The sequence below is a fragment of the Neomonachus schauinslandi genome, chromosome 7 (assembly GCF_002201575.2).
Source record: "Neomonachus schauinslandi chromosome 7, ASM220157v2, whole genome shotgun sequence".
NCBI lineage: Eukaryota > Metazoa > Chordata > Mammalia > Carnivora > Phocidae > Neomonachus > Neomonachus schauinslandi.
The window spans coordinates 36,635,448-36,650,847 of record NC_058409.1 but is presented as its reverse complement, the minus strand read 5'-3'; the positions used below and the strand labels follow the sequence as shown (position 1 = coordinate 36,650,847).

The window sequence follows — 15,400 nt, the reverse complement described above, 5'->3', positions numbered from 1 at the left end:
TAAATCAGGCATACAAAGAAAATCCTGAAATGATGATATTAAAGTGAGATCTGAGATTTGAATTATTCAGGGGTAATTGCCTTAGTTTTCCACCTCACCGTTTCCCCTTTGCTTTCCTCACATGGACATAATCTTCAGAATGGCCCTCTGTCAAAGGCTACCATCATAATTCCCCTGCCTCTTTTTTTTTTTTTTTTTTTTTCCCAAACTCATTTGCACTCTCGGTAGCAATTGTTGGAGCCCTGCAGGGGAATAATTGCAGAGGAATTAACTTCTGACATTTTTTCTAAAAATAGCCCTACTAAATCCAATCATAGGTAATTTACCTGTCCGTGTTCCTCCGGGGTAACCAGGGTTGAAGAAAGACCTGGCAGACTGGCATTCCTTCAGCAATTATCTGTGATCTGGGTTCCTGGTGCCTGTGTATTTTCTTCGTTCTGAAATACGGAGTACAAATTGCCCTCTCCCCTCTGACCTGGTGACCCTGTTTCTCAGCACCTTGCTCCTGGGGTTGGAATAAGGCCGTGCTCTTCCAGAAGGGTGTGTTGGGCTCACCAGGAAAGAGGGAGCATGGGTCAAGCTGGAGCATTTGTGGGGTCCCTTCATTTTCCATGTCTGAGCTTCAAGACACGCCCCCCTCCCCCCCAGCCCTGGTGCGTCACAGTCCTCAGCCCGTGTCGGAATAGCCACACTTGAAACCTGTTTGGGGAAGTTTCTCTGTGTAGAAGGAAGGAGAATGCAAAAGATCCTGGGTGGGTAAAAAGTCTGGGGGTTGATAGAAATTCTCGGGGGGGAAAAAAAAATTGCCATTTCCGGGAGCCGTTAAAGAAATGCGTTTTTCTCTTGCCCCAGACAAAAGGGTCTGCATGTGCTTTCCCCTTTTGTTCTCTCCAGATGTTCCAAGAGCCCACCGTGCAGTGTGGGCATCTAGGAAATTGACTTTATCAAATGCCACTTCTCATGGCATGATGCTTAAAATACAGAGCATCAAATCCTTGTAAATTCCACTGCAAAGACAAAGCCCAGAGCCCTTAGTGCACAGAAAAGTATATCTATTATCTATCATTTCAAAGTAAGTGTGCAGTTACTTTAATTGCCTTTGTCTTCTCCTTTTCAGCTGACATTATCTCTACGGTAGAATTCAACCACACGGGAGAATTACTAGCGACAGGGGACAAGGGGGGTCGGGTTGTAATTTTTCAACGAGAGCAGGAGGTAAGTGGCAGTGAATGCAAAATGCCCATTTTCTTCTCTTTTTAAAAGAGGCCTCCTACTGTTCCTTAATCCTCATGTGTCGCCCTTAACCTTGCTGCTTTGCTAGCAAACTAAAAACTGCCAAAAAGTCATTAACATCAACAGTTCCACATTCAGGCTCCTAAAAGCACCTGATTAATAGAGACTTTTCTGGGCAGGCCTGATCTTTCCCAACCTGGGTGTTGCACATTCAAAACGACCCCACTTCCCGTCTGACCTGCGAAATTCCATGGGTGTTTGTTGAGCAGAGAACTCCTTTTTGAGTGGGATTTCTCTTCCAGCCATTGAAATTAAGTCTCCCGGTTTCAGGTGCTCCTACAGAATACGTAGGAGGAAAAAAAAAAAATAGCTCTTTGCCAACAGATGTGAAAAGGACACCTGGGGTCAGTAGCAAAGAAAGTGATAGCTCACCCCACCAAAGGGAGTGAAATCCCACAAAAAGACATCTCCCCAATGCACGCGGCCTGTGCTTTACTCTAGGTGTCGCGGAGGTCCCTGGAGCTCAGTGCTGTGTGCATTCTGAGCAGGAGTTCGAACTTCCAGTGAATTGAATGTCAAAAAGCCCATTTCCTCCTGAGACTTGGGCTCCACTAGGAATTGTTTCTCTTTTTCATATAAATTGAGTTGTTTTTTTTTTTTTTTTGGTGTCTGCTTCTGTTTTGTCAGAACAGAATTACGGCCCAATCTGATTTCCTTGGCCTCCCCTGGCATGGTCCTGGAGCTTCCAGCAGGCCCGTGTATGTTCTAGGACCTCTCCCATCTGTTACCGCCTGCCTCTGAGATTCACCAGGCCCGGCGCAGGGGGAGGCCCGGTGCAGGAGGAAGGTTTCACAAGAGACTTCCCTAGCAATTGAAAGCCTGCTTTGTGCTTCAAAGCCATTTATGTTCCCCTCCCCTCAAAAAAAGGAAAGCCTCATTTAGAGGTGATATATTTGGTAATTGCACATTATTTGCAATTAATTTCTATAAGGGCATCGTGATCCCTCGGGGTTCTGTCTAAATTCAAGTGTTCAGCATTAAATCAGGCACCTGGCCGATTCCACTGGCCCTGGAAACACGAAAATGTGGTTGGCAAGTAGGAACTAATAGCTCTTCGTGACCTGGAATTTTTCCTGCTTTTCCAGAGCTGCCTAGTGCTAATTGGTCTGGCACATACTACACACACTTGACAGTCTGATTTGGATGGTAGCAAATCAGAACTCTTATAAATTTATTGTTAAGGTGGACTGGCTGTCTCTGTAGTAAGCAGGATATCAGCATTTAAAGTCCTTTTTTAAAACTGATTTTCAAACCTTCTTCCATTTTAAAAGAAAATCCAGTTAGGTCCATAGTGATGATAAAGAAGAACCAGAGCCACTATTTAACATAAATTACCCAAGGCAGCATGTTGCTGGTCATAATCTGCTCCACAATTTCCGTTAGCTATTTATAGGTTTCACCTGTTTTAATTGACCAAACTATTTGAGAAGCCTGAGTCAGTAGTAGAAGGAAGAGGGACACATATTCCAAAGGAGGGTGGTTTTGTTCAATAAAAAATAGATGTTGAAGAGAGGAGCATACAGTTGAGTGTTACGCTTTGTGGCGAGGCTTCGGGTTGGAATGAGCTCGAAGCCTGAAACAAAGCCAGGGGACAACATCTAAGTCAGGCTGGCTTCTGACTTCTGTGAGTGACTCCTCGGTAGGCACACTCCACTCCTGGACAATTTGCTCCTAGGACCCTCACAAATATGCTCAACACAGGCCATCAGCACCATCACCCATCAAATTGAGTAAATGGAGACTTGGGTTTGAATGTTCAATATCCATCCAGAAATATGATTTTTTTTTTTAATTGAGCCTTTTCTTCAGAGTCAAGCTTCTACGACACATGTTCAGTAAGACCTGAATTTGCATTTGTGAGCACAGTTTTCCAAAGCCTGAATCTGGAAGCTCTTGGTAATAAGGTCCTAAAACACCTGAAATAAAAACTCCCTTTTCTTTTTTCCCCTTCTCCTGTTTCTTTAACACCTTCTTTGTCCTCCTCTCCACCTTTCTTCTCACCCTTGCCCCCTTCTGCAGATCCTTCCCTTTAAGTTTCGTTCTAGCATCCTTAATGTAGTTCCTGCTCCGCGCACCGTGCTCACTGTGCGTAACGGAGATGGGGGGACATGGGGGGTAGAGTCTGACAGTCCTCCCAGGGACTCCGGTGGCGTCTCTGCGCTCATGTCCGTTTTGTCACTCGTGCCAGAAGAAAATGGGGGGAGGGAGAGATCTGATGTCCGAATCTGCTGTGTATAAGCTGTGTGACCTTGGAGAGGTCATTTTAATACTTCTGAGCCTCTTTTGCCCATTTCCCTGCACTGCCGACCTCTCAGAGGTTCTCTAAGGATCTGGTGAGATTTTAAAAGGCTAGCGAAAGGTGCAGATGCCATAGCTTTGGAGTCTTTGTGAGGGATTAATAGACGTGTGGACTTCGGTGTGGGATGGCTCACTCTGAAGGGTGTCCAAGACATCCATTAGGATGTCCAAAGAAAAGATTAGAATTTCTATTTATATGTGTTTTTAAGTTGTCCTATTTTAATATCTATTTCTATGTATATGCTGTGGACACCATATATTAGTGCAGAAGTTCCTGCATATAATTTATAAATAGTTGTATACTGGAGGTGCCAGTATTGACCAATAGGGGTCCGTGACCAAATGCTGGGGAGGCCAGTAAGCTAAGGTAAACTTGTTGCCATGGTTCTGCCCTCATTCTACACTGACGTAGCCCGCCCCATCCCACCGCAGTGAGTCTGCCCCAAAAAAGAAGGAATTGGTGAATTTGCAGTTGGCTTATGTGACTTCATCTTTCGTGTGTGTTGTTTTTCCCTTCCTACAGAGTAAAAATCAGGTTCATCGTAGGGGTGAATACAATGTTTACAGCACATTCCAGAGCCATGAACCCGAGTTCGATTACCTGAAGAGTTTAGAAATAGAAGAAAAAATCAATAAAATAAGATGGCTCCCTCAGCAGAATGCAGCCTACTTCCTTCTGTCTACTAATGGTACGTAGAGGTCACTTTGCCTGTTCGGTCTTTGCAGAGGTATGTCAACAAGCCATGTATTTCAGTCTCTCTTGTGCTCAGTTTTTCTTTTTACCTTGCGAGCTGTTTGAAAAACTTCCAAACTGCACTTGCAAGATGTCTACCAGAGTGCCTGGACCAGGGTAGGCCGTCCGTATATAGCACTTATCCTTTTTAAAAATAACAAATTTATGACCAAATTACGTGAGACCCATTATCCATAGTTTTTGACTAATGCAGATGATTTCCAGGTGTTTTTAGAATCTGACTTCCTTTCTTAAGATTCACTAAGTGTTATTCTGGGAACACATTTCAGAAAACTCAACATGCCATCCCTATGAGTTTGGCATACTGAATAGAAATTATTAATCCCTGAATATATTTGGGGGTTGGTAAAGGAGATGGCCATGTCTCTCTGACACCATCAAGTTCTTGGCCAGGAGTGCAGGTCAAGAAGAGAGGGGGACCTACCAAAGAAGAGACCAAGAAGTGATTTCTTTCTCTCTCTCCACCTCCGTACTCTTCCTATACCGTTTGTTGTTTTAGGGGGGAGTTGATAGAAATAGGTTGGAGAGAGAGGACACAGGGGGTTGGATAGAGAGCCAAATTCCGTATTAATTTCGTAAAACCTTTACACAGTGGAATGACCTGCCCTTAAGGTTCATGATACCCTTGCTGAAAGAAGCCATCTATGCTCAGAACAATTCAGAATAAAATCATATACTAAAGGGTGCTAATTGAATAGCGTCACAATTAAGAGGGTTAGCATATAAAAATTGAAAAACCTCTATCAAGCAAATAAGCTGGAGAGCGCTTCATTTCATTCCACGTTTGAGTCTGCCTAGGAGGAATATACATTTAAATATAAGTCAAGAAGCCAGGGATTTGCTTTTTTGCCTATCCCCAGCACTGACAAGGTATTGCTCACATGTATGTAATAGGATCAGACATATATTAGTGTTTTTGAAGACAGAAAGGAAACACACAGAAAGATTTATCATGATTAATTTTGGATCGTGCAAGTGGAGTGTCTTGTAGATTTGCTCCTTTTCTCATTTTTCCTTTCTAAATCTTTACAGTGAATTTTATTTTACTCTTCTGAAAAGAGGGGGAAAGTTTTTAGTGCATATGAACCCAAACTCCCTTGATTATAAAGCCAGTGTACAAATCTAAACACTTGCACTTCTGAAATAGCCAGTCTGGGGCTATTCAAGCATGGCTTATCTCAACATGACCAGATCTCCACTCATCTGTTTTTCCAGATTCTCAGTAATTTAATTCTTTCTCAGAACTGTCTGTATTGTTCGCTTTACTTTTTTCAACCCTGATTTCTTGAAAGCCAGACCACATGAATGTTTCTTCTTTTTTTGTTTGTTTCACTGGTGAAGTTTTACTTAAAGGCTCTGCATATCCAACCCTTTAGAATAAAAGAGACTTCTGATGATGTTGACTTAATTATTGCCAGCAGAGGAAAAGTGTCTGATCATCTGCTATGGCTAGCTTACTTTATATTGTGAAATTTATCCTATTGATTATTACTATAAAATCCAAAGACTTATTAAGTGCTTTGTGGGGGGGATGGGACCAAAATCATTGAAATGCAATGAAGATTAATTATATAGCATAATGTTCTGTTAATTGAGTTTTTAAATAGTTTTTTGATTAACAAGGATATTATCTTCCCATTTGGGATGCTATTTCATATGCCAACAGCATCTCAAAATGATTCTTAGAAGAAAAATTCCCATGTTCTTATGCAATTTTCTTTTTTGTACTAATATTGAGGTTGAGAATTCCCCTTAAGCCAAATAGGTTAACATGCAAAAATTAATGAAAGACGATTGGAATTACTGTACAAAAGAGAAAATGAAGATAGATGATAAGATTGTGTTTAAAAGCTGCCACAAGTAAGGATAAACTACGCAGAGAGCCGGCCAGAAAAAAGAAAAAGTCATTACTCATAGTAACAGCCACATGTTCCTTAGACTTTTTTTATCCACAAAGCTTCAAGATACTAAGTCAAGAAAAATTGTGTGATAATAAAGTCAAGAATGACTCCAGGCAACCCAGCCATGGGGAATTGGATTGAATTCACCATCAATTATCTTTAAAAAAAAAAAAAAATGTGCTTCTCTCATTATAGTTGGGTGCAGTTTTTATGTTCTGCTGGCGTATATTTTCAACTTTACCATTTTTCATGAAAAATAGAACCAACATTCCATTGTGAATCTAGACTTTGAAATTACTTTGCAGGTGAAACACGTTGCTTTACCTTGCTTTCTACTTCTGTCTTAATTCTTATGATGAGAGGGAAAGGTATACTTGATTTGGTTTGCATGCTATGAAAGTAGTATGTATTCATAAAAAAAAAATTTTTAGAAAAAAACAGGGAAGCAAAATGAAGATAATAAAGTGTTTACATCCAGAGAGAACCAGTATTAATGTCTTTTAAAGAAAAAAGCAGAGACATGGATAAATCGATAAATTTCTTTGCTTCTTAAGGAAAATGGGATTATTCTGTAAGCTGTTCTGCCACAAGATTTTTTAACTTAATAATATAACACTTAACAACAGGAGCATCTTCCTACTTGTTAAATATCCTTCTAAAATATCATCACCTTTTCAATGACTACATAGCATTCCCTTGTATGAGTTTTCTATAATTTACTACTAAACCTCCCTTTATTTGGCCTTTAATTAATAACAGATTCTTACTATTATAAATTAGATATTTATAGGAGTAGAGGTTAGTATGGATAGATATGATTAGGAAAAAAGCATATTATAAATTATTCATAGAATATTACATATATTAAAAAGTGATATAATTGCACACAAAAATATAATGAAAGGATGTATACAAAATTTTCCTAATATTTTTCTTTGTCTAGTGGAATTGAGGGAAATGTTAATTTTTTTTTTTTAACTTTCTGGCTCATTTTCATTTTTTGCAATTATATTTACCACTTGTGTAATAAAAGAAGGAAATAAAATGAGGAAATACAAAATCTGTATATGCAGTATTACTATAGGTTTGTACCCCACCCCCCCAAAAATGCAGAGAAAAAAAATACCACAAGTATCTCTGCAAAACGTTAACAAGGATTGTCCCTGACTAGAGGGATTGTAGTTGATTCTTACTCTTTATGTTCTACCTGTGGTTTCTCTATTTCTCTGTGTAGCAATGTATTATTCATAATAATAAAAAAAAAAAATAGAAGAGAAGAATCACCTTGCAAATGGGACAGGATATATTCCAAAGCCGAGCAATAGGAAATATTCGGTGTTAAATGTCTCTGATTTGTGTTGTTCTGAGTTACAGCTGACTGGTCCCTAATCCAGCGACTGTATAAAACAGGGCTTCTGCTTCATTTTCTCATCCTAAAATGCAGTGCATGCAGCAGCAGGGTGTCTAGAGAGGGTAGGAGCAGAGGACTGTTGGCGTACAGATAGGAAGTGCAGAATTCAACTCTGGGTCTGGGAAAGGCCTCCTTGCCTTCTGTCCCAGTACAGGCCAGGGGGAGCACACGGTCCAGGGCACACACATCTTACACTAAGCAGCCCAGCCGGGTCTGCCAGTACACGTGACCAGCTGGAATCATCCCCAGATAATAGGAAACAGGGGCACTGACCTGTTAAAGTAGCCAAATGGTTGCTGAAAGCCGACTTCAGAATGGGGTGCATTTCAGACCTCGGAGGGCCAGGCCTTCGGCGAGGAGACACGGAGAAGGGAGATGAAGGGGCGAAGGAGAAAGAGTAACCCTACTAGAGGCCGGGGGAGGGGCGGCTCTTCTCCCCACAGTATTACGGAGCAGACGGGATGTGCTGACATCACCGCGGGATGAAACTATCGCTGTCAGGGCAACATGTTATTATCAGAGAATAGTTTCCCCCTTTGCAAATTCTAACAGCTGCCCTTTGTCATCCATTATTGGCAGGCCACCCCTGTGTTCAGCACTATATGCCCAGTGTTCCATTTCATCCTCCTGAGAGCCCCATGGGGAAGGCACTATTTGCCCCAACTGACAAATAAAGAAACCGAGGCATAGAGAAGTTAAGTGCCTTTATTTGTAAGGCTGAAATATGTGGGACATACTTATACTAAAAACTCCTTTGTTGTTTCTCTGAATTTCACATTGAATTGGGCGTTCTGTACTCTTTCTCCTGATAAATCTGGTACTCCTGTTTGTCACTTGAAGAAACGGGGCACCTACTACCTGGGAACCCTTGTCCTTGGCCACGTGGCTGGCTGGAGTGAGAGTGAGGGTATGGCCCAAGCTTGTCTGGTTCCCAAGCCTACCCGATGCAGGCACAGAGGAAGAAGGCATTCGAGTCCCTGCCTTCCACAAGAAAAGCTAGATCGAACACAAATCATGAATGCAGGACCCAGAGGCACGTGGGCCACACATATGATCTTATTGGCCCAAACGTGTTTTCTTAAGAAAAGGGATGGAAAGCCTGCAGGCGGGGCATGCCATCTCCTGCCTCCCAGAGCCCCCCAGCCCCTCTCACTCATCCCCCCGGCCTGCCTTACCCCTGTACACATTGGAGATCTTGCCCTCCTTTATTGCTATGGAGAATGACAGGTGTCAGCCAATGATGGGAAGTGCTGGAACAGTACACAGGGAAGAAAGGTAGTTTCCAGCTGGGGATTCCAAGAAGACTGCAAGGGGAAAGGAGCATTTGGATGAACGTTCTTACCATTTTATATCTCTGAGTATTGCTAGCAAGATGCACTGTATAGACGGGATTCGTTCATTCATGCACCTAATAGTTACTGGACATCCACTGTGTCCCAGGCACTGTTGTAGGTGCTAGGTGTGTAGTAATGGGCAAGACAGAATCCCTGCCTCCAGCGAGTTTACGTTCTCGTGAGGGAGACGTAACAAAGCCGTGGTCACGTAGTGAGAAGTGGCGAGAGGAAACATTCAAGCAAGCGGAGCAGGCGACAGAATGGTGGGGACATTTTGATGCAGGTTGGTTAGGAAAGGTCCCTCTGGGGGTGGGACATGAACAGAGCAAAGTGAAGGAACAAGTCACCTGTGGAAGACGGCCAAGGGCTTTCCGGGAAAAGGCACAGCTAGTGCGAAGCCCAAGCAGGCATGGGGACCAGAGCATATACGGGGGGCTGTAGAGAAGCCACATGGCTGGAGCACAGGGCGAAGGGGGCAGACGGTGAGACTGGAAAGGGTGAGGAAGTGTGGGTCACGGAGGGCCTTTCAGGTCACGGTCAGGGCAGTGCTTGCTGGGGTGGGACCCTGAAATGGGGATACCTATCTCTCAGGGTTATGGGGAGCATTAAATAAATTTTCCATGACAAGTGCTAATAACATAGTGACACAGCTAGTTCTGTATATGTGACTGCTCTTATTCAGTGTTCAATAAATATTTTTATTGAATGAACCAAAATAATCTATAAGCTCCAGATGTCATAGGCCATTGGTCTGGGCACACTATATGGTTTTGTGCTGAAACATGAGCTCTGCCTCCAGATGACATAAGATTTATGCCCTGAATCCTTGACGTGAACAGTCTTCCTCTGTGCCCCCTGCATATCCCCCGCCCCACCCCTCCACACACAAAACTCCTTGACAGGCTGGTTTTCACTGTAATTTTGATTTCCTCTGGTTGCCCTCCACAGATAAAACCGTGAAGCTGTGGAAAGTCAGCGAGCGTGATAAGAGGCCAGAAGGTTACAATCTGAAAGATGAGGAGGGCCGGCTCCGGGATCCTGCCACCATCACGACCTTGAGGGTGAGCCCGGGGGGGGGCAGCTTCGGCCCCCGTCTTTCACTTCTCTTGGCCACCGGGTGCCGAGGAAGGGCTCCCCGGTGTGGCCACAGGCTGGGTGCGGCTCTAGGTTGCAACTGTCACGTGTGAGTGAAGGAGATGAAGCAGAGACTCACTCTGAGTCTCTGACGGCAGAGGGAGGAGCAGGACGGGTCTGAGCTCTGACCGCTACAAATACGTGTCCTTCGTTTATTCCCCTAAGACTGGCCCACACGGCCACTACCATGCCTTACTACAGTCAGCCTCTGTCTGCTCACGGTATCGAAAATGTTCTGAGCATCTTTTGTACTCAAGGTGCAAGGGATGGGACTACCCAAGTGGCAAGTTGGGATCTTGTGATTTAGAACATGAACTTGTGAATCTAATGGGCCTGGGTTTGAATTCTGCCCTTCATCAGAATCTCACGTGGTCACTTAACCCTTTTGAACTTGAGCCATGCAAGTTTTTTTTAGTTTCTGTGTCTGTAAAACAGTGAACCTCCTACTTACTCAACCCAAAACCGTGAACCCCATACTTGACTAAAAATGTGCTGGGGGTGGAAAGCCCTCCTTCCATGGTCCTCAATACGTGATCTCTGCTGTTAGTCTGAGCAGCTCCCTCCCTGCCCTCCGGAAATACACAGTCTGCTAGAGAAAGGATTTGTAGGTCTACTATAAAGATGCTTATGGCACTAAATAGAGTAAGATAAATGCAGGGAGTGTCAGAGAGTTACAGTTTGATCAAAGGAGGAAGAAATGGTGTTTGGCTCTGGGAGACCAGGAAAGGTCTCTTAGGAAAGTGGTGTTAAAAATGGATTTCTAAAAGCAAACTTTTAAGGGAAGGCTCTCTGGACACAGGTTAAAGTGGTTCAGGACTCGGTGGTGAGTTTGGTTTTGGATGTGTTCAACCTGAATGGTAAAGCAGACACATGTTGAGACCAGCCCTAGCCCCAAGGGACTTTCCAAACTGTGTCAGACCCGTGCTTTCAGATACCAGCTACTAAAGACCGAAAACCGAGAAGGGACACATGTGGGGAGAAGAGGGGCACTCTAGGTTTAGAAGCAGCTACGGGAATTGAATGATCAGTGCCTGGTTAGCTCACTTGTTTATTTATTCATTAATTCATTTGTTCCTCTATTCAGCAGGTGCTTTTTTTTTTTTAATATTTTATTTATTTATTTTAGAGAGAGAGAGCGTGAGCAGGGGGAAGGACAGACGGAGAAGGAAAGAATCTCAACCAGGCTCCCTGCTAAGTGCAGATCCCAATGTGGGGCTCAATCTCATGACCCTGAGGTCATGACCTGAGCTGAAACCAAGAGTCAGACACTCAACTGACTGAGCCACCCAGATGCCCCCAGCAGGTGCTTTATGAACTCAGGCTCATTGCTGGCCACAGTGCTAGGCTCTCGGGTATTTACCCAGTAGTCCCAGGTACCTGGTCGTTGGTCTTCTGAGCAAGTAAGCATTGGCTGTTCTGTTTCTTCTTGTCAGCCTGTGCCTTCAGCCTGAAGAACTGCCAGGCAAGTCTCCCATATCAGGCCGGGCTGATGCTCTAAAGGCTCGGAGGTTTTGCAGAGCTGAGGGTAGGGTAGTGAAGAGTATGGACATTGAGTCAGTCTGTCCTGGGTTAGAACTGTGGCACCATTGCTTTCCACCTGGGGACCTTGGACATATTAATTAAAGTCCTTGGGCCTGGGATGCCTGGGTGGCTCAGTCGGTTAAGCGGCTGCCTTCGGCCCGGGTCATGATCCCAGGGTCCTGGGATCGAGTCCCACATCAGACTCCTTGCTCGGCAGGGAGCCTGCTTCTCCCTCTCTCTCCTTCTGCCTGTGCTCTCTCTGTCAAATAAAATCTTAAAAAAGAAAAAAAAAATTAAGAAAAGTCCTTGGGCCTCCCAAGTCCCAGTGCATTACAAGGATTCACTGCTTCCTGGGATTTTAGTGAGAAATCCATGCTGTCTTGTGTGCGATGAAGTGCTTAGCCTTGTAGAGTCTCACTCCCAGAAAGCACTCATTAATGTGTGTTCCCTGCTGTTGGTTTGGTATTATCTTCATCATTATCATTATCATAGCTGTTATTACTCCCTACTGATACAAGAAAGTTCGTATTCTTTTCCTTTTCATATACTTTTTATACTGTTGTATTCAGTCTACAAGCCATTCACTGGTAACTAGTGAGCGGCAGGCAATCCACCAGCTGTCCAAAGGGAGTAAGACAGTCTTTTGCTCCGTGGAACTCAGCAATCCTGTGGGGAAAACAGAGGGCTTAGGTGCCACTGGGGAGTTCATACCATGACCTTCTGCCCAGATGTCACCTTGTCCTTGTTTGCTCTGTGGACGGACTTGCTCAGATGCCGTCTGTAGTTCCCACGAAGAGTTCCTGGTGTCCCTGGCATTCTATGGGATTTCATATGCCTTGTGGTTGGCCGCTCCGAGATGCCACCCACATGATGAAGAGAAGGCCTCTGTGTATGTTTCCATTAGAGCAGAGATGCTGAAGTGGACTTGGTACCCATCAAACGTGGAAGGAGGCCTTGAGGTGTGGCTGCAAGTTAGAAAACCCCAATTCTGGTTCTTGCTTTCGTCTTAACAAGCTGTGTGACCCGGGGCCAGCAAATCACATTTCTTCTCTCCAGTCTTAGTTTCCGAGCTGCCACACAGAGGACTGAATGAATAGTCTGTGCTGTTGCATCCACGGTGCGAGTTCCAGGTTCCCGGGACCCAACCCCAGTGATTCCCTTCAGCAAATGGAGGTGATCCAGCAAAATCTACACGTTTAACACAAGCCCCCGGTAGTTGAGACAGGGGGTCTGTGGTCACTGGATTTTATCATCTCTAAGGCTCCCCCGAGCTATCATTTTTTTATGAAAGTACTTTTTTATAAAAGTAGCCTCTGCTACTTTTCAATCATTTCAATAGTTACTACATCAACTAGAGAGACACACTTGCTATAATATTGTAAATACCCGTATTTGATTTCACCCCGTCTACTTTCCTAGGCTTTCCAATATCCTGTGTTTCAGTGTAATCATCCACACTGCAGCATTCTTTGGATGAAAACACTGAAAAGGCCAGCCTCCTTTCCGTTTTGATCCCAGTAGTAGAAGAAGAAAAAAAAAAAAAAAAACAAGCAACCCTGAAGACCATAGATTCAGAACAATGACTCCAAACAGAGAATGAGCTGACGTGATATTAATCAAGCTGTAATTTACTAACATGCTCCTCTCTCGAAATTTGCATTGCCAGCATTTGTGGCTTTTTCCCCTTCCCTGTCTTATGATTACCTCTTGCTCACTTTTCATACTTTACAGTTCTGTGTGGATCTTGAGAGTGAGAACATTTAATAATACCCGACAGCTAATTAATCCTCACTGAGTAATGAACCTGTTCTGTTTCAGTTCTAGGAGGCTCAGCTTTTCAAAGCAAGAATGTGGCTATTTTTTTTCTTCTTTCATGGAAGAGGTAGCCTTTTAAATCCAATCACTCATTACCCAGAGAGGCACCGTATTGCCTGCTCAGTATATAACATCCAAAGCAATAATCATAATGATAATTTAATAATAACACCTTCTAGCTCTAAAGTGCCATTTATAACACCAACTGTTTTCTTACCTAATCCCTTGATTCATCTTCAGAACAGCCAGTGGGAAAGCCAGTGAAAATGCTGGTGCCTAGTATTTATTGAGCATTTATTATATCCCATGCACCATGCTGCACACTATATCTGCATTAGCTACCACCTGCGGTACAGTTTGCTGTTAAATACCCATTGTGCAGATGAGGCTCAGAGAGGTTAAGTAATATGCCCAGGATCACGCAGGACTAAGAATGAAGTCTTGATCTCCTTTGCTGTGGACCTGAGCCCTTAAACCTCGTGCAGTCTCAAAGAGAGAAGTGACTTGCCCAGTGCCTGCCGACTGGTGATTCCAGAGCCGGGACTAAAAATGAAGAGCTTTGGCTCTTGCGCTTGGACACGTACATTGGAGGATTTGAAATGGCTTTCAATTAGTACCATTATTCCATATCAGGATGCCTGTCTCTGTCTCTCCCCACCCACTCCACTTTCTCTCTTACCCCCACATTCATACACAGTGGGTTTTCAGATCCCTGACCTCAGCGTGCGGGAACAGTGACCCCAAGGTCTTCTATAATTCAGCTTAGCATGTTTCCCCTGGCCTTCCTGCCCAGCCTCCCAATAGCAAGGTGTAAGCAGCCCTCAGAACCCTTTCTAGTCAACAGAAACTCATAGTTCTAGTAACTTCATCAGCCTGGGATGGAAGCTGGGTGGTGAGAAATCACACTTAGCATATTTCTCCCTGCAGGAGGAGCCTGGAGTTATTTGCCTCATTATGGTTGGCTGCCAGTGCCCTGGGAACCTAGGCCAGATTGGAATTTTTTTTTTAACAAGTTATAAGTGTAGATTTCAGAAGGTGTGATCTCCCTCACTGTGACTTTGCCATAACCGCCCCCAAAAATGAAGGGGCTGTAATGAATTCCAGTTTTCTAATGGATTTTACCTAAATCTTCCTTATAGCTAATATAAATAACAATAATAACCATGTTTATTAGGTGCTTGCTCTATGTCAGATGCTGGATTTCATATCCTTCGATCATGTAGTTCTAACAGTAACTCTGCCAGGTACGTTCTCTTACTCTCTCTGTATCATCCAAAGCCTGCATTCCTCAGAGAAGCTCTCCTAGAATTCCCTAGGGAAAATCACACCCTCGGATCTTCCCCTTCACTTTTGGTGGCCTTACCCTGACCCTCGTTTGCTAGCTTGTATCCTTACCTGAGATATCATCTGTCCATTTTCTGCTGCCCCTCCACCTCCTCTTAAACGCAGCCTCCAAGAAAGCGGGAGCCATGCTGGGTTTCCTCCCGTAGCCCCAGCACCTAGAACACGCAGCACATGGTAGGTCATGTATTTGTCAAATGAATGCATTACACAGAAGTGGAAACAGAGTCTTAGTGAGGGCAAGGATTTTACCCAAGATCTCATGGCTAGCAAATGGCAGAACTGGGATGCAAACCTACTCTATCTGATCCCAAGTTTTCATTATGATTCCTTATAGTTTCTGCCTTCTAAGAAGATACTAATTCATGATCGGAGACAGGGGAATTTCATTCTTTCTGTACCCTGGAATTCTTCAGCCCAGCTTTCGTGGGGCAGGGGGAACAAGGAGTGAGGACTGCAAAGGCTTTTCTGTCACAGGGTGGGCACACAGTGGATGCATTGTTTTTTAGAAAGATGAAATGACCTCCTGTTTTATATACAAGCCCTCTGCTGGTGACTGCCTCTGTCTTCCTCTCAGCCTCAGGACACACACACACGT

General features: G+C 43.9%; 1 protein-coding gene across 5 annotated transcripts in view; it reads left to right on the top strand.

Moving 5' to 3' along the window:
- PPP2R2B (protein phosphatase 2 regulatory subunit Bbeta) overlaps positions 1–15,400 on the top strand; it is a 416,527-nt gene that overhangs the window by 303,921 nt on the left and 97,206 nt on the right. For 4 of the 5 annotated variants that reach the window (XM_021702176.1, XM_044917125.1, XM_021702178.1 and 1 more), the window contains 3 exons: positions 1,118–1,215; positions 4,115–4,280; positions 9,940–10,052. In XM_021702176.1, the coding sequence (XP_021557851.1) occupies positions 1,118–1,215; positions 4,115–4,280; positions 9,940–10,052 (377 nt within the window). The remainder of the gene's footprint in view (positions 1–1,117; positions 1,216–4,114; positions 4,281–9,939; positions 10,053–15,400) is intronic. The other variant, XM_021702179.1, reaches the window with a different exon arrangement.